This window comes from Spathaspora passalidarum (genome assembly GCF_000223485.1).
Source record: "Spathaspora passalidarum NRRL Y-27907 unplaced genomic scaffold SPAPAscaffold_4, whole genome shotgun sequence".
NCBI classification, from domain to species: Eukaryota; Fungi; Ascomycota; class Pichiomycetes; order Serinales; family Debaryomycetaceae; genus Spathaspora; species Spathaspora passalidarum.
Window position 1 is genome coordinate 1,639,898 of NW_006767428.1, and position 25,952 is coordinate 1,665,849.

A 25,952-nucleotide genomic window follows, 5' to 3' on the forward strand; every position below is an offset into this window, starting at 1 on the left:
TATATAAATCTATAAATGCCCTTCTGCTTCTTGCTCTAAAAACTTTTTAAGTTCATGTTCAGTACTCATGAAATCTTTGACATCACCAGCATATTTTGAATTTGGATCAAACAAATCTTGATTAGTTTCACTGTTCGTTATTTCAATATTTACCCAGTTTTTCACTACCACTTTCTGTCCATCCTTTTTAATTGTTTTGGGTATTAAACATCTTTGGAATATACGTTTAAAGGGTAGACATATTATTTCCAATGGTCTTGAGCCATCCAAGGAAGCCGGACGAAATGTGCATTCATGCTGTGTTAGTGATTTTAGTTGACATTCATACTTTTCGGGATTATTAAGTTGTTCAGAATATTGACCCTTGATTTCATTGGCTGAATATACAGGTATTGGTGGTGCCATGGTGTGTTCCGGTGTGTCGATTGGTGAAAACGTTATTCGTTTACTGGGATTTCCATGATCAAAGACTCATTTGCGCAACAAAAAAAGATTCTACATTTTCTTAGTCAAACGATAATTTTGTATTACTATAACTAACACCTAACATCTATTCCCTTTCGCTTTTCGGCTTCTCTAAACTCAAACATGGCTTGAACACCAACAAAAAGTGCAATTGATGATAATACAAAAAATTCAAACCCTTCAACTGTATTAAACAAATCATGCAACAATTTCAAGGTCCCATCTTTACCCAAACAAAATCCAACCAAATTTGCAATCATCATCATCCAAATATTTATCACTGCACCTACCCCACATAAATATCTAAACCACCAATTTTCGCTGAATCTCTTGAACACAAGTGTGGCAATTATCTCGGGCATTAAAAATATCACGATTAACCAACCCCACATTAACAATTTCAATTCAATATCATGCCAAATTGCCACAAAACTGAACACCAAAAGACTGTTGATGATTCTATACTTGCCACCCCCACCCATTGGAATGTAAATATAGCGAATCACCCATTTATTGTAAGATCTATGCCATGCACGCCAAAATGCAAGTGCACTATAATTATTAGCCATACATCTGATCATATTCTCAGGTGGGTCAATTCCATCTAACAAACTCCAGAATCGGAAAAGTCTCCATGGGATTAATAATTTCAACCAAATGATAATTAAATTGAAGAAGCCAAGCATTGAAAGTTGAAACGGGGTATCTCCCTCCCATGCCTTTGTTTTGGACACGGCAACAACATAGGTAAAATGTAATAAGAATTCCATGACAAACATACAAAACAAAAATCTCAAAAAGTAAATGAATGTTCTCTTATAATTCTTGACACTTTCAAGTTGCTCATAGTTTGATTGGTAAAGGTAGTCATTAAAAGTGATTATCGGACCAGCAATAAACAATGGTGCATAACTGATATATGCAATGTAATTAAGAACATTATATTCACTAATTGGAAGTGGAGCAGTTAATCTTGCTCTATAATCAAGGTCTTTTAATTTTGGTTCTTGAATCTGCTTTTCAGGGGTTTCCTTTTCCGTCGCCGAATCTTGAATTGCTTTAGTTCTTTCTATATAATCAAGATTAAATGAAATCATCCTAAGCAAAGTCAAGTTGTAAAACACGTCCCATCGAGCAATAATCCCCTTGAATCCATGATCAAGAAAACCTATTCCAAATGGAACTTGTCCCACATAATGATTCACAAACAATGACAGAACCCCATATATCCATGTCAACCCGATAACTGTTCTTCTATCCTTTACATATTTTCCAATGGCGTAATTTATAGACACATGGACCAAAATTCGAAGCAAATTAACACCATGGGCACCGATCAAGAACACAATTCCAAATGCAAAATCAAAATATGACCTTTTAGAACTGGATTTAGGAACAATCAAATTAGTTAATCTTCTCATGACAACATGAGCAGTTATTAAAAGACAAAGCAAGGGGAAATTGTTTCTGAAAAAGCGATATTGTTGGTCTGAATTATCAACCTTCCTACCCAACATCCATCCCTGGCTCAATAGACGAGAAAATATAGGATAATTTGGGTTGGTCTCATTGGATGCATCCATGGTTGTCTTAACCATCAATGGTATTACTATGGCAAAAATTACCATGTATATTTTAAACTCTAAAGTGGACCATCTCGAATGTGGGGATGCTCGCTTGATTATGGCTTGACGCTTGGTTGGGTTGGTATTGGGACCTATTGAGGTATCTAATGTTTCTAATGCAAAGAAATTTCGCATTTGACCAAGAACTGACATGGCCTATGATTGCAAAGTGTATATGTTTGGATAGTGTTGTAAACAATCTTTGTTTCCAAGGTGTGACATAAATTTCTACGAACAAAAAAAAAAAAATAAATTAAAATTTTGATAGAAATTTTTACCATAGAGAAATTCATCACTGTAGAAGCTCAGTCTAGATCATGTCTGAACCCAGTGAAAAAGACTTGGATATCCAAAGAAGACCAAATCCAAAAGGTTGGGTACCACCAAGAGCTCCGTATAATCCATATGATCCATGGGACATTAGACCACCTGAAGGATACCCTTCTGAGTTCAATGCACCACGTAAATCTCCTAAGGGATTTTCCTCCGTACCTGCTGAAAACACTCAATATGGGAAAGTTAATGACACTATGAATAGATTGAATTATTCCCCTCGTCCAATGTCTGACTTATATCCTGGTCAATATAAGGTGTTGAGAAGAGTCGATACCAATCGTAGGTTATATTTGGGATCAAGATATTTTGGATTATTTATAACTGTTTCTGCTTTTACATACGCTGCATTCTTTTATAGATGGAATGGAGGTTCAGAAAATGTGTTTTCTGAGTTCTACAGATCAAGATTAAGATTGAAAGAGAAATATGTGGGATTGAATGAAGAAGAGCATGATGATTTGTATCATCAGAAAGATTCTGGTGTTAGAATTAAAGGTGTTAAAGATAGTCAATATATTCCTGATTCTTTGAGAAAAACTCCTGAGAATGACTTGGTATTGAGTAGACCTTCGGAAAAACATATATTGGAAGCCGAAAGAATACAGCAACAAGAAGAAGAAAGAATGTTGAAAGAATTGGATTATCATGAAAAGTATTTGCAAGAATATATGCAGAAAAATCCAATTGTCAACGAAGAACAACCTCAAGAATTACTAGATGCCACCAGAAAACCTAGGAAGAAATGGCTTGGTATATTTTAACACTCTTGTATATAAAATGCGTGTATATTTTAAAATGAAACATAGAAAGCAACCACTTTTCCCTAAATCATCACATGGGTTGTGAAAAAAAAAAAACTCTCCTGTAGCAAAGCGCGCGCGCCTTGCGTAACCAATGCATATAATCTACTACCACTGCAAAAATACAGTCGTATAGACATCACCTTCGTTTAGAGAAAATTCCAATTTTTACCCTGAAAAAGTTCTTACATTTTCATTTAGGCATTCTTCCTTAAGGCACATTAATATCTTCCAAGAGAATGCCTGCTCCACAGGGGATATCCCTTTCAACCACATTCGTTAATGTTTGCATCCTATTATTTAAACTAATAGTTATGTATTGTCAAGAGTTGACAGGTTATAACAAGCAAGATCATAAAGAACATAAGGTTACCCGAGCAGAAGAAGTAGCCCACGGAGAGAACGATGCCTTTAAACTATGTGTTATCAATGCCAAAAACATATCCGAAGTAGCCGCTATCAGCGGATATGTTATACGAGAACATGTTATTACTACAAGAGACGGATACTTGTTAGTGGTTCACAAATTAGAGAATCCTCGTTTATCCCCAAGCACTAAATGTTTAACTAACAAGATTGTTTATTTCCACCATGGATTAATGACAAGTTCTGAGTTATTCTTGTTAGGATCCACCAAGGAAAAAACCCTTCCATATTTATTAGCAGATTTGGGTTATGATGTTTGGTTAGGAAACAATCGTGGTAATAAGTACTCGAGAAAACATCTTAAACTTTCGGTGTCTGATCCAACATTTTGGGATTTCTCGTTGGATGAGTTTTCATACTTTGATATCCCAGATACAATCACCTATATCAAGAATAATTATCCCTCATCGCAAGATGTTAAGATAACTTATATTGGATTTTCCCAAGGGTGCTCCCAATTATTTGCCAGTTTAAGTTTGAATCCTGCCTTAAACTCAAGTATTAAACTCTTTGTAGGATTATCACCTGCCATTATTCCACAGAATTTAAATCATCCTTTATTTAAATTGATAGTGAGACAAACTGCATCAGATAATGCTTTCCTTTATAGCTTGTTTGGTAAACGGGCAATCCTACCTTCAGTTTCATTCTGGTCAACTATATTAGGTCCTAGACTTTATGAAAGAGTAGTTGATAAATCCTTGTCGTTACTATTTGGATGGGATTGTAAGAACATCAGTCAGTTTCAAAGGGAAATAGGATATCCACATATGTTTTCCAATAGTTCCGTGAAATCTTTGGTTCATTGGTTTCAAATTATAGGTGCAAAAAGATTTCAAATGTTTAATGAAACTGGTGATTTCGGACTTACTAGGTTATCTTCCTTATCACGAACCCTGCAGAAAAAGAGTCATTTAGTAGCACCATTTCCTATTGCTGACCACTTAAATGTTCCCATGCTCTTATTCTATGGAGATAGTGATATTTTGGTGGATATTAATAAAACCAAGAGTTTAATTGTAGACAATAATGACAATATGAGAGAAAAGTTGGAGGTGATACTATGCCCAGAATATGAACATATGGATACTTTATGGGGAAATGATGTCTATGAAGATGTGTTTGTGAAAGTGATTGAAAGACTAGAACAAGACAATAATGACAAAATGTCTAATGGGATGCAAAGATACGATACAAATGAGACATTGGTTAAATAAACATTAGAATAGATGTTTATAGGGCAAATAAATAGCATAGTATAGTATTACCCGGATATTCGCACAGTATAAATGTCATCAGAAGTTTGAAAATTTTTTTTAAAGTTTACTTCTTTTCTTCTTTAACGCAAATTTCACAGCCATTAACAACGTTAAAGCATTCCCTTGAGGTTGAACCCATTACGGCGTTCTGGCCCATGACCATCGGAATATTGTTGTCGTGGAATTTTTTTTTCTGGTTTCGATGGACTGGAGAATGAAATGAGTTGATCTTGGGTGCAGCATTCCATCTGTTGAATAACTTGTTTATTTCTAAGGGTTTACCTTCGTGTGCCCGTATGGGGTTTGCTGCAAGGATTGACTGGACATTTTATATTATTGTAAACTATTTTATGAGTTGGTCTTGTGGTCATCAGAAATAGAGCCGATCACTTCTTTTTTTTTTTAAAGCCTCTGTATTCACATGTTTAAAGTCTTTCGTAGTTTATTGTAGCCCTAATTGCTTTCCTTGAAAACATATTTCTGTATATCTGAGTATTGACTTGTCGTTTAAAAAGCGCTACAAAGTTACCTAGCGTGGTTTGAGTTGACTAACATATGCGCCTATAATTTTTGACAGTCAGAAAAAACTGCAACGTACAACTAACATTATAAGCAATGTTAGAATGAAAGTCTATCCCCAATTGATACTCATATGGTCCATTTCAATACTAGCAATCGAGTCTACTACTTCAATAGGTCATCTGAGAGGTCCCCTCTTGATTAAAAGGGACAATGACACATGTTCATCACAACTTCTTTTGATAGCACCGCAACAAAGATGTGAATTCATAAAGTCAAACTGTCAAGATCTTGAAGGACTAGTCAACTATTTCAGTTTCTACTATTGTAAGTTTGGATTTTTGAAAACATTTGCCATCATTCCATTGTCACTATGTCTATTTGTTATGTTCTTATCCTTAGGAGTAACTGCATCTGACTTTTTATGTCCAAATTTAGATACAATTTCTAAATTCCTTCAATTGTCAGATAATCTTGCAGGATTGACATTACTAGCATTTGGAAATGGTGCCCCGGATGTGTTTAGTACCTTACAAGCATTCTCGTGGGATTCTGGAAGTTTAGCTATTGCGGAATTGATTGGTGCTTCCTTGTTTATTGTGACCGTGGTAGTTGGCACAATTGCAGTATTACATCCATTCGAAGTTCCTCAAAATATATTTATTAGAGACGCAACCATGTATATATTTATTGTTCTCGTGGTAATAATTTCCCTTCTTATTGGTTCCCTCCTGATATTCACAAGTTTAGTATTGGTGGTTGCCTACGTGTTATATGTTGGCGCAGCAGTATATAGACATTCTCGTTACAAAGCAAAAGTTGCACAACTATTAAGAGATCAAAGATCAAGAAATGCGTTTTCAGATACAATACAGGATAATATAGAAGATATTGATGAAATTTATCTTGATAATTTTGCAAGATTACCTACAATTGACCATTTCCAAGTAAATGATGATTCAATGAATGAATATTTAACATTTCAAGATATGCCGCATGACTCGATTTCTAAATCGATGACATCTTCTGCAGGGACATATGGTCTTCGTATGTTATTGAAGGATTTATCTGATCATTCTAGTGTTTCGCGGGGGGGTATCCAGTTGTCAAGGGAACGTCCATTGACATCTACCACCACCACCAATGATGATATAGAGATAGGAGATCTAGACAACTTTGAAGATGAAGATCTCAATATATTTGGATACAAGCCTGATCGCGAAGTTGTCTCGTTTTTATTTCCTCAGCTTTCAAGATTTAAACAGTTAAACATATATGATAAAATCTTGACGATATTCTCGCTTCCGGTGAATACATTGCTTCATCTAACCAATCCTGTGAGAAACCGTGCAACTATAGAAGAACTTAATCAACAGGTACGAACCTTGGGAACTGATAACAATGTTCCACTGTTTGATTACGAACAAGATAAACGATTCCTCCTTATTCAGACAGCCGCAGGGCTTGTATTCCTAACTATAAATTTCACCAGTTCAATGCTGCATTTCTGGGCAATACACTTGCCCCTTGGGATTGTTTCATCTATGGCCTTGACGTATCTTGTCAAACTTGTGTACCCCTTTGGACCAATTTCAGTAAGATTTGCTTCCCGTATCAAGGCAATAAATTACTTTGCTTCATTTCTAGGATTCATAGTTTCAATTTCATGGATATCAATATTTGCAGGTGAAATCATCAACATTCTTAAGACAATATCAGTCATATATAATCTTAGTGACGATATATTGGGTATCACTGTGTTTGCATTGGGTAACTCGATTGGAGACTTTATTTCAAATTATACCATTGCGAAAATGGGCATGCCTATGATGGCATTTGCAGCATGTTTTGGTGGTCCCCTTTTAGCTCTTTGTTCATTGGGGTTAACTGGATTAATCACAATTCCTAAATTACAAGGGAACGTATATGAACTAGCAATGACAAGAACGTTAGCTATTACCTCTGGTGCATTGATTGTCAATTTGATATTTCTTGTAATCATCATCCCAAAAAATAATTGGATTTTAGATAAAACTATTGGGAAGATATTGATATTGAACTGGGTCATTGCAACAACTCTCTGTATAATCAGTGAGTTTCTTTAAAAATCTACATAATTAGGTTTTTCAAACAAATTACTTAATTTTTTATAAACAAAGATATACAAACACTAGAAAACGTACACACAACTCTTTTAATCAACCTCTTCAACGGTTGGACCACTGGATTCAGCGCCACCGCCTGGAGCCCCTCCTGGGAATCCACCGGCACCTCCGGCACCTGGGAAGCCACCAGCACCACCTGGAGGTGGAGCTCCACCAGCAGAGTAAGCAGCAGTAATGATTGGATTAGCAACAGACTCCAATTCCTTATGCTTGTCACCATATTCTTCAGTAGAGGCCGCTTGTGAAGCATCTAACCAAGAAATAGTGTCATCAATTGCCTTAGTCAACTTTTCCTTATCAGCTTCAGGAATCTTATCCTTCATTTCTCCATCATTAATGGTATTCTTCAAAGAGTAAGCATAAGATTCCAACCCATTCTTAGCTTGGACTCTTGCAGCTTCCTTTTCATCATCTTCCTTAAACTTCTCAGCTTCACTGACCATTCTTTCAATATCTTCCTTAGATAATCTACCCTTATCGTTGGTAATGGTAATCTTTTGAGACTTACCAGTACCCTTTTCCAAGGCAGAAACATTCAAAATACCATTGGCATCAATATCAAAAGTAACTTCAATTTGTGGAACACCTCTTGGGGCAGGTGGAATACCTGATAATTCGAACTTACCCAACAAGTTATTGTCTCTGGTCTTGGCACGTTCACCTTCATAAACTTGAATCAAAACACCAGGTTGGTTATCAGCATAGGTTGAGAAAATTTCTGACTTCTTGGTAGGGATAGTGGCATTTCTTGGGATCAACTTGGTCATGATACCACCGGCAGTTTCAATACCCAAGGATAATGGTGCAACATCCAATAATAACAAATCTTGAGTCTTGGAAGAAGTATCACCAGTTAAGATAGCGGCTTGGACAGCAGCACCATAAGCAACAGCTTCATCTGGATTAATGGACTTGTTCAATTCCTTACCATTGAAGAAATCAGAAACCAACTTTTGAATCTTTGGAATTCTGGTTGAACCACCAACAAGAACAAGTTCACCAACTTGAGACTTGTCAATCTTGGCATCTTTAAGCACCTTTTCAACTGGATCCAAAGTAGATCTAAATAAATCAGCGTTCAATTCTTCGAATCTAGCTCTGGTAATTGAAGTGTAGAAATCAATACCTTCATACAACGAATCAATTTCAATGGAAGTTTGTGCAGAAGATGACAAAGTTCTCTTGGCACGTTCACAAGCGGTTCTTAATCTTCTCAAAGCTCTTTGGTTTCCCGTCAAGTCCTTCTTGTTCTTACGCTTGAATTCTTGGGCAAAGAAGTTAACCAATCTATTATCGAAATCTTCACCACCCAAGTGAGTATCACCGGCAGTAGCCTTGACTTCAAAAATACCTTCATCAATAGCCAATAACGAAACATCAAAAGTACCACCACCCAAATCGAAAATCAAGACATTATGTTCTTCCTTAGAACCCTTCTTATCCAAACCATAAGCAATTGCTGCTGCAGTTGGTTCGTTAATAATTCTCAACACATTCAAACCAGCGATTAAACCAGCATCTTTGGTAGCTTGTCTTTGGGAATCATTGAAATAAGCAGGAACAGTGACAACAGCATCGGAAATCTTTTCTCCAAGATAACTTTCAGCGGTTTCCTTCATCTTGGTCAAAACCATAGAAGAAATTTCTTCTGGAGTGAAAACCTTGGTTTCTCCCTTGAATTCAACTTCAATTGCAGGCTTGCCACCTTTGTTAATAATCTTAAATGGGAAGTGTTTCTTATCAGTCTGAACTTCAGGATCGTCAAACTTTCTCCCAATTAAACGCTTAGCATCGAAAACGGTATTTGCGGGATTCATGGCTGCTTGATTCTTGGCTGCGTCACCAATTAATCTTTCAGTATCGGTAAAAGCAACAAAAGAGGGAGTAGTTCTATTACCTTGGTCATTGGCGATAATTTCAACTCTATCATTTGTAAAGTGGGCTACACAGGAATAGGTAGTCCCTAAATCAATTCCAACAGCTTTAGACATGATTTAATATTTGATATATAATCAATTGATTAATAAACAAAACAAAGAAAAAAAACAAAAAGTATACGTTTTATAAAAAAAAAGGTTATGGCGAATTGAGTGTATATTTATATTATGGCAAGTTCTTGTAGCAAGTTTTTCGTATAGTATGAGTAAGAGGGGTGAATGGGTAAATTTTTCAATTTAAGGAGTAAGCTCGAAAATTCCAGAACCTTCTTTCCCGTTGTGGGGAGTTTAGGGGATGAACAAAAAACCTGGGGTCATATGACTACTGGTCATATGATTTTTGCGTTGGATCGTTTTAACGTCACATCGCTACACTTAACTTATATATACTACAACCGTTTTATGGAAATGAGTAACGAAGATATGAAGAAGTAAGAGTAAAAGACACATCTATTATCGTCTTGGTTGAAGGGGTATGGTTGCAACCTGAATAGTTATATGCAGGTTTGGTTTTGTAGCAAGCTAAGAAAGAACCGATGGTTCCAGTTCCGTACGATGAAATCATGAATACGTACCGAAAGTTCCAGTTTCATACGATTAGTCATTGAATATGAATCAGTAATACTAAGTTTGTATCAAAATAGAGACATACCATACAGCATTGAGATCATTATCCTACTATTTTCATTTAATGGGAGAGCTTGCTAGCAACCTACGTTGATATTTCATGGAAATGGATATGACACAATGCTAAATAACGAGAGTATCTTAATTGGTTGAGTATTCAGTTTAGAATTAGCTTATAGTCGGTTAACTTGGCTTTTGACTCCGATATATCCATCCATTTAGGGCATTCTGCTTCCCAAACCCCTTGTAAGAATTGCTGCAACTTTCACTTTTGGTACTTTTACACGACCTTGTGATTCCTTTTTTTTCCTTAGTGAAAATCTACAATGGCAACATCTATAACAATACACTCAACCATGCACCTTCTATGCATTCAAATGATGGAAATATTCATAAATTGGATGAGTCAATCCTAAGTCAAATCAAAGCACAAACACAAATCACCTCTATAGATGCAGCCATAAAAGAGTTATTACAAAATAGTTTAGATGCATCGGCTGATGAAATCCTCATAAAATTGGACTTGAAATCTCTTAGTGTTCTTGTTAAAGATAATGGTATTGGAATAGCTCCCGATGATTTGGAGCAAGTTGCTTCCAGGAATTCTACATCCAAGTTAACCAAATTGGCTGATCTTAACTCAATCTCAACTTTTGGATTTAAAGGTGAAGCATTGTATTCCTTACGTTCCATGAGTAGACTAACAATTGTATCTAAGTGCAAGAACTACAATAGTCCTTTTCGAATCCAGTTTACTGATTCAAGATCCTTGGTACAAATATTTGATGCCAAAGAAAGTAATACAGAACTGAATTTCTTTTCTGTGGATAGTTTTGAAGAATCTGGTACTTTTGTAATTGCCACTAATATCTTTTCGAATATGCCTATCCGGAGAGAACAAATACTTGCTGTATCTAGGCAAAGAATTTTGAACGAAATAAGGTTGGCCATACTTCAGTCATTAGTTAAACATCCTAGAATAAACTTAAAACTTTTTGTTATTAATCAAGATAAAATGAAATTAGAGGAGATTATTAGCCTCAACAACAAAACTAAAGGCAAAAATATGAAAATGCTATATTCCAACTTATTATTTTGTATATTTGGAATGAAGATCAAATGTGAAACGATTAGTGCTAGATTTAAGGATTTTGAAGTTGATGGAATTATAGGCATAAACAGTATTAATTCGAAATCTCATCAATATATATTTCTAAATGGTCGTCCATTCATTCCAGATAAAGAAGATATTAAGCAAATCAACGGCTTGTTTACTAATTCGGGATTTTGTGAAAACAGAATGGGTATTGATAGCATAATGAGCCCTACAAAGACTACTGGACGACCATTCTATAGGTTTCCGATGTTTTTAATAACAATCAAATGTCCCATGAAAGCAGAATTATTATTTCAAGATCCTTCTAAATCATTGTATTATGCTAATACTTGGTCTACGGTGTATAAGATCCTAGAAAAGATATTTATTCGTTTTCTAGGATCTCATGGTCGTACTCAGAGAAGCAAGTCAAAATTGCCATCGCCGTCACCTTTCCAAAGTCCAACCAAGAAGATCAATAGTGAGTCTAATTTTCTACTAAACTCAAATAATAAGTTGGACTATTTAAGAAATAGAGAAACCAAGGACTTTGTAGATTCAAAAGAAATAGCCCAAAAGCCAACTAGGCCAAAGATTAATCTTTTGCCTATAGCACCTTCTGTTGAAAGTGTGTCCATCCCACGCTGTCAAAATCATAACTTTAATGAAAGGGTAAGTTTTTCTAGAGATCACCTAAAGCCTGGAAATTTCAGGATTATTAAACAGATTGATAAAAAGTTTATTCTTGTCAACTTGGAAAACGTTGGTGGTTTAACAAGATTGGTTGTTTTAGATCAACATGCAAGTGATGAAAGAGTTCGTGTTGAACAGTTATTTAAAGAGTTTGTGTCATTGTTGTTAGCACCTGGTTCTAAAGTACCTTGTGAGTATATTATATCTCTAACCTCCCAAGAACTTGACATCTTTAACGAATATAAGCAAAACTTTGACTTGTTTGCAATAACATATGAACTCAGGAATGAGTCAGAAATCTTGATCACCAATCTTCCATCTATCCTCTTGAATAAGATCAATGATGATGTTCATTTCCTAAAGAACTCCTTGTTGCAACATTGCTACGATTTGATGAACCATGTTAAAAATACAAAGGTAGATCTTAACAATTGGTGGGAGGCATCCCACTTTCTTCCTCGAGTATTAATTGAAATCATAAGTTCCAATGCATGTCGATCAGCAATTATGTTTGGCGATGAATTAACGATGGAAGAAATGAATGACTTGCTCATAAGGTTGAGTGAGTGCAATCTACCGTTTCAATGTGCACACGGTAGACCGTCCATTGTGCCTCTTGCTACAATTAAATAGAGTGATAATTACCAAAGTGCCCCAGTAAATGTAAAATTTGCTTGGCATAGTGTTTCGAAGCTTTTATTTCTGTTTCAATTACATGGTCAACCTTAATATACCAATTTGGATAAATCCATTTTATTGTTTCATGTTCTCGAAGTTGAATTTTGTTGAAAGGTCTTGAACAAAAAAAATAACTTTTTCTTTCGGAATTTAAATAGTTTTGCACCCGAACAATTAAATAGTATCTAGAATGATTGTAGTCTATGGTGTGCGAATTTTCAAGCTGTTTATATTACTAACAACTGCTGCTGTCCAAAAGTGCAAAAAAATCAATGGACGAGTCCGGAGTCGAACCGGAGACCTTTCGCATGCTAAGCGAACGCGCTACCAACTACGCCACACGCCCTAAAGAGGAAATGGTCCCTAGCAGGATCGAACTGCTGATCTTGGCGTTATTAGCACCACGCCTTAACCAACTGGGCCAAGGGACCTTTTCATATTTTCATGTTAGAGTATGAACTCTTAAATCTAGCACGTGATCCTAGAGATTCTGTGTAATGATAAAGATGGTATTGTGAGATAGAGAGCACGGGATCCAGGAAGCAACCAATCAAACATGTTCACTATACTAACCAATAAAATCAGAAAGCCAAGAAAAGATATTAAGAAGGGAAAACATTAAAATACCCCTGAGGAGAATAAGCTTGGGATAAATGAGCTGATCTTAATATTATGGCCTGAGGAAAAGGATAGTTGAAGTGTCGACACCAAACATGGTCTGATCGGAAAAGCTAGAGATGAATAGCTTGAAGAAAATGAAATATAAATTTGATTGGATTCCCAGTTGAATAAGTATTAATAGACTCTCGGAAAAAAGTAATGAATTATTAAGTATCAAGTTCTCGAAGTATCATATTCTATTTATAGATAGCTTAGTTAGAGAATAGACTCCTCCACTTTCATTCGTACAGAACTATTATAAAGACGCTTCCACTGTAAAGTTACTACGTTAGCTTTATTATCTACCTTCATCAGTCACGCTTGTAACATTTCATTTTTTTCTTGGTTTTGTCCGGTGCAAGCTTAAACCTCGCTTAACGAGATTCAAAAACTTGTTCTATCGGGACAAAAGTTTGTCTAATCGGGAAAGTCTATACTATCAGGATAACTTAGTTTGATTGAAATATCCCACTTAAAATGATGTTTATTGTTCTCAAAATAGTTTTGATAAACATCTAGGAAGGAGAATACTCATCAAACTGTAGAATTATGTCTTTATTTGATCTATTTGACTAACTTTTTGTGTAGAAATAATTGATCCAATCGATTTTTGAAGTTTTTGGTACATTTTTGAGAAAAAATTATTAGAATCCAAGGAAATCATAAGGAACATATGCAAGAATCAATGCTGAATTTTTGAAAAAGTGTAATGCCATACTATGCAAACAGAAAATACTGTAAATTAAATGATCAACAACAGAATTATAAGATGGAAATATCAAAAGAATGCTTTCCTCGAATTAGTAGGAAATTAGAAGGAACCAATTTCTCAAATTTTAGGAAAAATAATATACCCAGAGCAAGCTCGAGATACTGACGGCACCTAAAAACTGACACTATCTATTAATTATCCAGTTGGATCAGGGAAAATACTATCTCAAAGAATAAGATCATGGGCGAGTATAGTTTTAAGAAGTTGGAAAAATAACTCACACAAAAAGGACTTCGTCAGTACACAAACTTCTTATAGTAGCGTGAGAGAAAGTAGTGTAAGTTGAATTATTAGTTTCACAAGAGTATACTTAAACAATACGAGCCTTCTTAAACTACAACAGACTCATATCCTGAACTCAAGTGCACTACGCCAGTATTTCCAATTACCGATTTTCATTAAACTATAATACAATATTATCAAAGAGATATAAAAGCTTGAACTAAACTTATGTGAATTTTTTGCTATGCCATAGGTTATAACTTTCTAATCATTCTTAACATTAGTTTTTAGAAGTTATTCAAATGATTACTCCATTTCCACAACATTTAACGAGCTTCAAATTGCACCATTCTTCTGGTTCTAGACTTGTAAATAACTCTATGACCACATTCCTTACATCTGATGGCGTCGTTTTTGCTCAAGGAAAAGGAGGCAGCACATTGGGCACAGTTGTACTTAACACCTAAGGACTTGCTGGTAACTTGACCTAAAGCAGCATGGGAGATTGATGATGGGATACTGAACCCTTCTCTTTGTGGGGAGGCCATTTTATTTAGTTGTTTCTGAGTTGGTTTGGGTTACGTGATTTGTAATTGATAGTTTGAATTTTCTCGATGACATTTTCTAAGTAGTTTTTTTTTTCGGATTATTTTATTCACGTGACTATTTGGAAATTTTTTTTTTTCTATATTCAATAAAATCGATCCAACGCTTTTAATGACTACCGTTGAAACCACACTCTTTATCCAGTCCTCATGTCATGTTATCAATAAAAGATACAATCTCTCGAATAGGAAGAGTAATACGACATAGCCAGATCTTGAAAGATTCTGAGAATAAAGCAATAGTAAAGAATAGTTCAAATCTGAAAGTCAACCCGCAATCGACAACCAATTCATATTCACCGAAGGTCATACAATCAATATACAAAAACTTGCAACCTGATGACGTCAAGAAATTTAAACCGTTGTATCAGGATTTCCAAAGGAAAACATACCGAGAGTTCTTGGAGCCTTTAGATATGCCAACGCTAAAGACATTCAGTGAGAAAACCGAATATGATATCCGACTGGCAAAACAAGCTTGGACAAAGAAAACATCTAAAAACCCTCGTGCTATTCTTGAACAGTACATGGAAGACAGGCGAATGTTTGAAATTATGATGTCTACTTTAATAGACCTTACACCATCTCATTTGAAGGATATTGACCATAACAACCCAGCTGTATTAAACAATGTTATACTACAACAAGATCAAATAGCCAGTGAATATAAACTTCAGGTACCTGCACATAATTTTCATGAAATACCGATAATGCCCTCCCCACTTACACGAGAGAATTTCTATGAATATATTTACCAACTCACACACACGAACTATCATTATAAAAACTCACTGTCTTTGCAATCAGGAATAATTCCCCAAATCTTGTTATATACACATAAGTTAACAACACACGAGTTCAAAGAGTATAGATCAACACATACATATAACTGTCTAATCCATTATTTTGGTTCTTTAAAGAATCAAAGCACCTTCGCTAGAGAGTTATTACTAGTTATGAAGAATGATGGTCATGCGTACAACGTTGATACTATAAATTCAATGATCAAAATGCTATCAACCCATGCTAATATCAGAGGAAACACCAGTACATTTGGACTAGTTTTAAAGTATTTGCAATTAAGTGCTAGGTTGAATATCGAAATCAACTTGGGAACATACAGCTATATTTATAGCACTATCAAGAACATCCATCTCAAAGAAAATTTCCTTAAAAAGATGCAAGATCATGGCATTCCCATTCCAAAGTCAATGATGGTAAAAGTCTTGGATGATTTTGCCAAAACAACCACCGATTACCACGAGGTGATTAACTTCATAGAAAAAGATTTGGGATATGAAACGTGGGCTATTGATAGCAAGTTTCTGAATAAGGTAATCTACAGTCAAGCCTTACATGCAAATGCAAATGATGCTGAACTAGAAAAATTCAATATTGACGAGTACACTTTGTTAAACTTATTTCTGGGAATTCAAAGAAATGTAGAATTGCAAGACAAAGCATTCTCCATGATCAGGATCTATGTAGAGTTTCTGAAAGAATCTGGAAGAGATTTTACCAAGATACCAAGAATATTTCAGTTAATCTCTCGTCAATTGATTACCGATTTGAAGGATGTTAGGAAAATAGAGACATTATCGTATTTGTTACGTTGTATCATATACGAAGCAACTCAGAAATTAAATCTTCCGATTGAAGTCATAGATTATGGGAATGGCAAAAGATCATTACCCGAGAATTATAAAATTGTATCAAGAATAGTAGGCAGGGCCCTACAAGAAGTAGATGCAAAGATAACGTACGTAAATGAAAATTTGAAGGATGTATCTATTAAGCCCACGTCTGTCTTGTTGGATGATCAGGAAATTGAAATATGGAATCATTTAAAATTAGAATTGGAGCAGCCAAACTCAAACAAAAAAGAGGACCTCCTTCTTTTCAAAGTCATCAGGAGTGGTCAGCTACCAAACGGGGCGGCAGTTGAACTTCCACATGAACTGATTCAACAAATTTTGTCACATACGGCCGCTAAGATCAGTGCTCATAGAAACAGAGAGCGTATATTAAGGATAGATGAAGGTTCGGATGAGTATACGAAAAGACAAATGGTTGAGCGGGGATTAATGAAAAATTCCGGCCAATCTACATAATATATTTAACGATATCATGACCATGCATTTGTAAATAAAATTGTAAATAGTTAGATAAAATTATAGACGATAGAATGCCTCCCGTTATCAGCTGACGGTTGCAAAGAGAATATTTGTAGTTGAAACGAGCAAATGGCTAAAGTTTTATAAAGGCGGAGTAACGTCAGGAACAAGATTTTAGTGCCAAGAATAATTGAACCTTGATCTGTCATAGCCGGATCCGCCTTATAACAAAAGCTTTGACGAGATAGATGCAGATCGGGTTTCCTTGTGTTAACTCCAGTACAATAAATTGCTTTCTGTTCGAATTCTGGTTAGCTGAAATTGTAGAAAGAAGCACAATTCTAATCTATACGATCTGCCAAGACTGTAGAGAATCTTATTATACTAGCCACATCCCTAGTGCCAAGATATAAATATTAGCAAAAAAAAAAAGACTAAATTTAAACTTTTGGAAACATGCATTAAAATTAACTGTGGGCGATGCAGTTATCCATCTCTTGTCAACTATAACAAACTAAGCCCGCTTTCTCCTTGGCAACAAACTTTGGTAAGTAAGGAGCAAGAGGTATCACGATCATTTCCTGTTCATTTTTTATTTTGGCGTTCATACCAGAGCTCAAACATCGGTTTCCAGGTTTTGAACCGATATTTAAGGTTTGTGCTATTTCATGAACGGTTTTGCAATCCTTTCGATGACATAATGACAATAGCCTGTTATTTTAGAGTGAGCGAACAGCAAAAAAAAAAAATTAAAAAGAGATCCCGATTTCCGCGGTGATGTAACAAATCTCAGATGCTAATGCACGGCGGGCTAATATGCGTATGGCTCATGTATGGAAATATTCGCCAAAATTTCGCGTAGCATTTAATTGCTAAATTCCCGCCTGGCCATCGGAAGTAACCATCGTTTTCGCAAACTAACCAACATCAAATGCAAAACTTATAAAACTTCAAACAGGTAAATGAGATTTAGATAGCTGGATTTAATTCGAAGGCTGATGATTGAATTCCGGTTTTATTTTTTAATCATATGCATGGAAATTTTATCGATTTCCTGCAAAAAATTTGAAATTTGCAATTATTCGCATAAAAAATTACCCATCTGACATGAAAAGAATAAATCGTCCTAAAAAATAATTCTATTGTCAAATATCAAATGTGGGTTTCCTACAACAGAAATAGCAAATTTAATGCCTATAATAAATTTCTGTTATCCCTCATAACCGGAATACCGAAATATATAAATCCAGTTATAATATCCTTATTTTGAGAATTTGTCAAATTCCTGATACAGAAGACACATTTTGCGTTTTTTTTTATTCAACCATAGACTTGAGGATAATTGTTTACAAATTTGGTGTTGATACCCACCATAGAAGCAATTCTGTTAGCGAACCATACTTAATCATCCATTCTACGAAGATATTCTAAACTAGCAAAGAAGGTTGCGTAATAGTAATCAAAGAGTTTCTATTTTTGTGTTGTTGTGGGTTTATTTTTTTTTTTTTTCAGTTCCTAAATATAGAGAAGAAAAAATATAAACTGAACCACACCCCTTATCGTTTACATTGCAATTTAAAGGACTACAATTGTAAATATTTACACTTTTGCAAAATAGAAGAGCTTCCTTTAGCACCCAATCATAGAAGAATTCACCTCCTCCCCCTAAGACCCCATTTAAGACATAATCCATCACCTTTTGTGTCATCCAAGAGATTTCACGCCGCATATATTCTTCCAACCCAAAAAAGAAAATAAAAATTAATTAAGGAAAATAAGGATAAAAAATAATTTTCTATTTTAAACCAACCTTATTTCCTATTTCATTCTCAAGAATTTTCACACATCGTTCCCAACACTTACAACCTTTTTCCTCAGCTAAGGGGAAAGCAACTCTCCTACCATACACACAAGACTGAGAGTTCCACCATGGGACAACAGCAACTGGGCTCCCTACTACAGCTTAGAAATTATGCATGGGTAGTAGCGATTTTACTCGCTCTACTTCCGGTCACCTCGGGCTTGACATTAAACCTTTGCTCAACAACAAATTTGGCTGGTGATAGCAGTCCTTCCAACAGTATATATATGTCCAATGGTCTATGCCAGAACACTTGTTTAAACCAAGGGAAAGGTGTTGCTATTTTACTGGGAACAAATTGTTATTGTACTGATAACGTTCCTGCCGATACTGTTGATCTTTCAAAATGTGCAATTGGCTGTCCAGGATACAAGGACCAAGAAAATTGTGCTGGAAATGGCTACTTTGGATACTTGATTATAAATGGCCCATCCTCAACAGTAACCAAACAGTCACCTACTCCCTCCACGGCACCGAGTACAAACAAGAAGACGCAGCCTACTGACAACAATCAACCTTCTAACGAACCATCTAGCGACCAACCATCTGCTGATCAACCAGGAACTACCATGATTACACAAACCACAGAAATAACCCAAACCCAACAAGATAGTGATATAGTAAAGGTGACTACCACCGTTAGCAAAGTCAACTCCGACTCCTCCCAAGCATCCATGCAGCCATCCACTGTTTTTTCTTATGTCACAATCAATGGTACTCTAAGCCAAGAAATCAAGACCCTATATATTACGCAAGTTACTGCTGAGACATCTTCAACCGACCCATCAGACTCATTGGCCGTTTCATCCAATGTAAATGACCGTGAAGGTGCTCCGACAACCACAAGTGATACTGACGCTAAAGAAAAGGCTGATCAAAACAAATCAACTTTCTTTGACGATACCGCTAAAGTTGCAGGCACATTCACTGCTGTTGGAGTTGTGGTGCTTGGATTAGTTTCAGGTATATTATATTGCTGTTGTGCTGGATCACGCAATCATCACAATGGTGATTACACCGACGAGGAAAGTCAATCCAGTGGTGATGAATTGTCAATTGATCATGAAAAGCAAGCTGGCACGCAATTATCTACACCTTCACATTCTGTAAAAAGAAATAGTTCACACAAGTCAGTATTCAAGCTATTTACAGGAGAGAAGGATAGTGTGAATAGAAGCTCGTCAAGAAAGAAACTTATGAGTAAAAACTCCCCTAATCCTAACATTCCTGAAGATGCTAATGCAAGCGCAGGTGGTTCTATTATCATGTTCCCTATAAATGAGGTTGATGCCAGATTGGATCCATATACAATGTTTTTGAATACAAATCTTTCCAAGCAATCTTTGGGCGATGAAAAAGATTATTCGAGAAAGTTGAAGATTATAAACCCAGAGATTTCAGCGAAAGAGGTTTAGAGGTGGAGGTAATTGCTAGCTTACTATTGTTTGTGTTTTCTTTTTAATGCCCGTTTTTAATGTTTATTTTTATGGATTTCTAATTTGTTTGCATCTAGGTTGGATATATAATGGTATATATGTCAAATCTTTCCAGGTTTATATAGTTTGTTTTTAATTTTTTTGGTACAAATGAACAATTACGTAAATAGCAATTCTAAAATTTGATCATAATGTAGTACTTACTTTGAAGAAGGTGGAATTTTGGATTGATTTTCATAAACTGGTTGATGTTCGTATGCATTTGGTTTCACTTCATTATCTCCACCACCTCCCCCTTCTCCTTCACTCAAATCACTTTCATCAGAGGAAGAAGAAGAAGAAGGGTCGGAATGACTATGATCATGTTCCACTTCTTCGTCAAATGTTCGATTTGGATGAAAGATGCAGCAGATCTTGGTCTTTTTCTTATTCATATTCTCATTGTCCACCACATCTTCTGTCCATTGCACTCTGGCCTTCTTTTTCTTCTTGCGCATTTTCTTTGGGGACGATGACGATGTTCCTTCCTTTGTTTCTTCATTGTTCTGTTTGTTCAGTGGTCGAAGCCTTAATACTGGCTGTTCGCTCACAGGCGTTAGTTCTGTTCTGGAGCTATTGTTAGACATGATGCGGATGGGATAAAGCGGAATACTAAAACCAAAGTTCAGTTTAATGCATAAATCTGTCTCTATAAAGTGCAAACTATCAGGTGACCGGCTTGTTAGGATTTGATTAGTTCCTGATTCGGTATAAAATAACTAGATAATGTAAATACATGTATATGTCAAATTTAATAATTGTCCTCTTTTTTTTTTTGTTACTGGTTTTTGTGGCTTGTCTCACTAGGCAGAAGTACTACTAGAAATATATATACAGGAATAGAGCAATGCTATGTATCATTTAATTCAGTTCTAAAACCAGTCACAGAATTGAACAATAAATTCCATAGGAATATAAAAGCAAGGTTCCTGAATCAAACAAAAAGTGTCTCGATATGGCTGAGTTGCAAACCGTTCCACATACGGAGTAGGGGGTGTGTGGACAAGGGCCATCAACTACGCAGCAGCACTTGCTATTTTAGTTCTCTAAAACTTACAAAAAACTGTTGTAGATCCAACTAAATTCCCCTCAAATCGTATTATTTAATATCATTTAAGGGGGTTAAATCACTCAAAGGGATGCTTGTATTTTACTCCAGAAAATCCTTGAATCATATTATTCACCCCCACCACCACCACACCCCCTTATTTCCAAAATTACAAGAAATCTTCTATTCTTATACAAGATCTCTAGCTAATTGTTATCGCATCCCTGAACGCTAGATAATTAGCCCGATATGGGAGGGTTTGTTTCTGATTTAGATTGTTGACTACCACCGGTCGCAGAAGACAATAAACAATGCTAAAAAATATTAAAAAATAAACCCGGATGTTAATTACGAGGGAAAAGCAGGATCTCATGTGAAATCGAAATCTCCTAGATTGGCTTCAATTGATACCGATCTATCCGTCGAGCAAGAAGATAGGACAAGTTGCGAATTGAACTACAACGTGTTTTACCATAATCCAGAAATATTATCAGTTTGACTGAGCCTGTAAATGTAAATTATAAGTAATAATTAGTAAACTTTAAGTAAAAATTTATTGAACGTCACAAAACCAAATATGCAAGTATTATTGACATGAGTTTTTCCAATTAAAGTAATTTGGAACAATATATATACATATATCATCCACAGCAATTTAGGAACATATTACATGGGTTGTTGGAAGTTGCCATATCTAGCAAAGTTGCAAAAAGAATTACACTCATGTTGCTCTCAATGTTCTCTGCTCTATTTCTATGAAATCGACTTAACAATATTTTTATTTAGCTAAAAGAGTTCAATATTGGGTAGTTTTAGTTGGTAGTTTCACAACAAGTGTTCTACAAATTCAAGATAGCTTGAAATTTATTAGAGCAACTCCATCCATTGGAATCTCAAGGCAACTATCAGTCGTAAATGGTCTTCAAGCCACGATGAACTAGGTACATTGCTCGTTTGAATGTGTAAACTATCTCAAATATTAGCAAATCTTTGCTGCTAATAAATGAGATTAAATTGGTCCCAGCATTAAAGCGTTATTTTACGGCAAGACAAAAAATTCCATAATACTTATATTTATTCAAATGATAAATGGCTGTAATTGCTATTATTCCATAACCTTTCGAACTTGTAAAATAGCTGCTAAATTACCCAATTTCAGTTTTTAGTGAAAAATGCAAGGTTTTCATCACGAGCGCTTCACGATTTGATAAAATTGAAGGTTAATACTATGAGCAACTCTTTAGGTCTAGCACCTGACCAATCAGACCTGAGCGAAACCGAAATTGATATTGTGTTCACAACCACACATAAGCGAGATTACCACTCACAATCTTATTTACTTGATACTTTATACACTCGTCGAATTAACTTGGACACTTAACGATCGTAATTACATAATTGAAAAATGCCGTAGTTACACCATCGTTGATACAATGGATTTCTAATCAATTATAACCGAATGACATAGTAATTAATCAAGACCTAGTTTGTTACCAATGATAGATTAGGGACAATTTATGAAGTGTCCCTATTATGCAGAAATACCAATATTAGAAATACATTAAGAGAAATAATAATACATCAGTTCACAGTAACAATGAAAGTTAAATAGTATTTTTTTTGAAAAGAGAAATCAGTTCCTCAGACAAGTTGTAGAGTGTCTTTAAACTGCAAGAAGGTAAGGAGGGATAAAGTATGTGAAGCTAAACGAGAAGCAGAATATTGTAATATAAATACTAGTTGGATATCCACCTTTGGATTTAGTTCTGATAAATTATTACTTTTTTTTTTTCACTTATCAGATCTGATACTCTATTAATGGTATAATAGTCATAAGGTACAAAATACAAATAGATCAAATTACTTGAGCTTCCACTACCACATTTAATAACAGATGGTAATAATTATTAGGTTTGATTCTATCTAAATGCCTTCCAAAGTGACCCAAAGCCTTTTCACTTTCGACACTTTTACATTTAATTCAATTTCAAACTGGTATTAGAAAATAAAACGACGATTCTAGGGTCTTCCCAGGACTAAGTTAGTTTTCTTTGGCTTTAGAGAGTTGTTAGTAGTTGGATCAAGAGAATTTTTCCTTCTGTTGTTATTATTATTGTTGTTGTTCATTGAACTGTATTCGTTAGTATAACGAGAATGGGCACTACAACTGTGGCAATACTCATATGTTGTTCTTCTTGTTGTTGTACTTAGTATTGTTGTTTTCACAACGATGGCCATTTCTGCAGTTGTAACTGAATGGGATTCTGTGGTAGGACAATCTAGTTTGAATGGCTTCAAGTTCTGGACGAGGGATGATCTTGTCAATGGTCATATAAGTCTTCATATTAGCAGTTACGGGTTGATATTTGAGGTTTGTATTTCTTCTAAACAGGGTAACAATGAAAGATTCCCGCTCTAAAATATTCCGGGGAAGGTATTTGCTAAAATTTGTTTAAATTTCTGGAATTAGGCAACGAACGATCCTCCTTTTTGCGAAAAAAAACCCAACTTGTAACGCTAATCCAGATTTGGATTTGTCTTCCTTGTACTTAGTTTGAAGAGCATCCATGAATAAATTGTAGACTCTGGTCTCAGAATTCTTTTATATACTTTTTGTTTATCTGCATAATCATATTTCGAAGTAATTCCTTTTATCTCCTTTTCTCGATTTCATTATCACACTTCATATTTATCCTTTCTTCTCATTTCAGATGATTAGTGACATAAAGGGCAACCAGAATCCTATGCGTTAAAGTAAACAATACTATTTTCGAATTAACTTAAGATCTTTTAGGTAACATGATAGAATCAAATGGCTAGTAATTTTGAAAAAAAACAAAAAGAGCCTTTATGGCCAAGTTGGTAAGGCACCTCACTAGTAATGAGGAGATCGTCAGTTCGAATCTGGCTGAAGGCATTTATTTTTTTATTTATTTTTTCTACTTTATCTAAGCCTTTTATTTTTGCAACCATGAAATGGAATTAGTGAACTTGCTTATCTATACAACTCGAAGACCAGAAAAAGTTAAGTCTAAGGAATTAGATTAGTTGAAAAATTTCAGTTGAAAATCAGTCAGGTAATTTCGTATAACCAAATTAGCAAGAATAATCAGTTAGAGTGGTCAGATGTGCATCACGATTAAAATTGAACGTGCTGTTACAATTAAAGATCAAACCCCGAAATAATATACTTCACCCAAGTATGTTAAAGACTAGAGCATGACCCAGAACAAGATTCATCGGGTGTAAGATTCTGCTATTTTGTGCAGTATGTGCTTTTGCACAACCATCCGTTTCTTCAAAAGTTTAACTTTATTGATCAGGTTAGGTTGTAAAGCGCTTACGTGTACTTTTCAAATCCAATATAATTAAGACGCGCGATCAGCGATTCGCTTATACCGCGTAAATAGGAATTTGAGGGGTTACAATTTTACTGGTTGATTGGTATAAGGTGAGGTAAAAAGACAACGACGTCATTAGGTGTTATTTTTATCATGGTAGAATTTTTTTTCTTCTCTATGATTACGAAAAAAAAAGTAACATGTTTATTTGCAACAATTTTTTTTCTTGTTCTAGGCTAGCAAAGAAAAGAATAAAATGACATGATTTAAACTTTGTATGTTGTTTTGCCATAGATATGAGTGGATGAAGGAACTGGCAATCCGAAATCCTTGATTTTCACTGCTAATGTAAATGATCTGATCATGCGTGTATGATCTATATCTATCGAAAATGCGGGGAGTAGCTAGTACGATATTAATGATATCATAATTTTTTACGCGATAGACCTAAAAAGATTAACCAATGACGTTATCCACGGAGTCTGCCTGCATTTATTCCGAATTACCACTTCTGTATGAAGAAGCAACCTTATGCACGCGAAAACGAGAATTATTTGGTTGCATAAACTCACATTGATACAACTGACAACTATAAATCATCACAATTTTAAATTTCTTGGTCAAGCAAATTCAACAACGAAAGGTCTTGAAAGACAAAAATAGAACAAAGTGGAGAGATGTAAATATACGAAAAGGAATGCAAACACAATAGAACAAGAGATCATTAAACCCAAATAAGCGAGTCCGTTTTGGTTAGGAACTATGAAAAGAAGTTAGTATAAATCCCATACGATCGTTTTCCCTATTGTTTTTACACGAGGCTTTTTCACACGCCCTATCTGGTAAAGATCAGAGCCAGAGACATTTTATAATATTAGTGTCAATTTTTTTAGTGCATGATACGAAACCATAGTTGCATGCAGTAAATCTTATAGTTGACAGATACAAAATACGTAGACTTAATCCCCTGGCCATGCATCCATATGTGTTTCGGTTAAAATTATTTATATTTTCTATTTTGTATTGGGATAAGTAATCCTACATGAGATAGAAACGTATTAGAGACGGAATCAGGCGGCATGGGACATCAAGGCGAAAATTAAAAATCTTTTGAAAAATGCCAAGGAAAAAATCGAGTCACAATTCATGGTAAGCAAATACAACAGTAGTTCGCAAATGTTCAGAAGGTAGAGAAGATATGGAAGGTGGAGAAAGACATTTATTTTAG

The 25,952-nt window shown here is 35.2% G+C and overlaps 11 protein-coding genes across 11 annotated transcripts; 6 read left to right on the top strand and 5 right to left on the bottom strand. All coding sequences in view use genetic code 12, as the record gives it.

The window, feature by feature from the left end:
• Nucleotides 1–9: 9 nt before the first annotated feature.
• On the bottom strand, nt 10–405 carry SPAPADRAFT_139735 (uncharacterized protein; the record flags this gene model as incomplete). Its single annotated transcript, XM_007375827.1, has 1 exon — nt 10–405. The coding sequence occupies one exon, from the start codon at nt 403–405 to the stop codon at nt 10–12; it is 396 nt and encodes a 131-aa protein (XP_007375889.1).
• Nucleotides 406–536: 131 nt separating this feature from the next.
• GUP1 (O-acyltransferase) lies at nt 537–2,243 on the bottom strand (the record flags this gene model as incomplete). Its single annotated transcript, XM_007375828.1, has 1 exon — nt 537–2,243. The coding sequence occupies one exon, from the start codon at nt 2,241–2,243 to the stop codon at nt 537–539; it is 1,707 nt and encodes a 568-aa protein (XP_007375890.1).
• Nucleotides 2,244–2,407: 164 nt separating this feature from the next.
• Nucleotides 2,408–3,187, top strand: MCU1 (Mcu1p; the record flags this gene model as incomplete). Its single annotated transcript, XM_007375829.1, has 1 exon — nt 2,408–3,187. One exon carries the CDS (start codon nt 2,408–2,410, stop codon nt 3,185–3,187), a length of 780 nt encoding a protein of 259 aa, XP_007375891.1.
• A 278-nt stretch (nt 3,188–3,465) lies between these two features.
• TGL99 (Tgl99p) lies at nt 3,466–4,869 on the top strand (the record flags this gene model as incomplete). Its single annotated transcript, XM_007375830.1, has 1 exon — nt 3,466–4,869. One exon carries the CDS (start codon nt 3,466–3,468, stop codon nt 4,867–4,869), a length of 1,404 nt encoding a protein of 467 aa, XP_007375892.1.
• A 665-nt stretch (nt 4,870–5,534) lies between these two features.
• SPAPADRAFT_139088 (uncharacterized protein) lies at nt 5,535–7,535 on the top strand (the record flags this gene model as incomplete). Its single annotated transcript, XM_007375831.1, has 1 exon — nt 5,535–7,535. The coding sequence occupies one exon, from the start codon at nt 5,535–5,537 to the stop codon at nt 7,533–7,535; it is 2,001 nt and encodes a 666-aa protein (XP_007375893.1).
• Nucleotides 7,536–7,624: 89 nt separating this feature from the next.
• HSP70 (Hsp70 family chaperone) lies at nt 7,625–9,586 on the bottom strand (the record flags this gene model as incomplete). The annotated part of the gene is made up of 1 exon (XM_007375832.1): nt 7,625–9,586. The coding sequence occupies one exon, from the start codon at nt 9,584–9,586 to the stop codon at nt 7,625–7,627; it is 1,962 nt and encodes a 653-aa protein (XP_007375894.1).
• A 921-nt stretch (nt 9,587–10,507) lies between these two features.
• On the top strand, nt 10,508–12,817 carry MLH3 (mismatch repair protein; the record flags this gene model as incomplete). The annotated part of the gene is made up of 1 exon (XM_007375833.1): nt 10,508–12,817. One exon carries the CDS (start codon nt 10,527–10,529, stop codon nt 12,579–12,581), a length of 2,055 nt encoding a protein of 684 aa, XP_007375895.1.
• A 1,622-nt stretch (nt 12,818–14,439) lies between these two features.
• RPC10 (DNA-directed RNA polymerase core subunit) lies at nt 14,440–14,864 on the bottom strand (the record flags this gene model as incomplete). Its single annotated transcript, XM_007375834.1, has 1 exon — nt 14,440–14,864. One exon carries the CDS (start codon nt 14,826–14,828, stop codon nt 14,607–14,609), a length of 222 nt encoding a protein of 73 aa, XP_007375896.1.
• Nucleotides 14,865–15,040: 176 nt separating this feature from the next.
• Nucleotides 15,041–16,996, top strand: SPAPADRAFT_138987 (uncharacterized protein; the record flags this gene model as incomplete). Its single annotated transcript, XM_007375835.1, has 1 exon — nt 15,041–16,996. The coding sequence occupies one exon, from the start codon at nt 15,041–15,043 to the stop codon at nt 16,994–16,996; it is 1,956 nt and encodes a 651-aa protein (XP_007375897.1).
• A 1,932-nt stretch (nt 16,997–18,928) lies between these two features.
• Nucleotides 18,929–20,275, top strand: WSC4 (Wsc4p; the record flags this gene model as incomplete). The annotated part of the gene is made up of 1 exon (XM_007375836.1): nt 18,929–20,275. One exon carries the CDS (start codon nt 18,929–18,931, stop codon nt 20,273–20,275), a length of 1,347 nt encoding a protein of 448 aa, XP_007375898.1.
• A 221-nt stretch (nt 20,276–20,496) lies between these two features.
• On the bottom strand, nt 20,497–20,922 carry SPAPADRAFT_51159 (type 1 protein phosphatase-activating protein YPI1; the record flags this gene model as incomplete). Its single annotated transcript, XM_007375837.1, has 1 exon — nt 20,497–20,922. The coding sequence occupies one exon, from the start codon at nt 20,920–20,922 to the stop codon at nt 20,497–20,499; it is 426 nt and encodes a 141-aa protein (XP_007375899.1).
• Nucleotides 20,923–25,952: the final 5,030 nt, after the last annotated feature.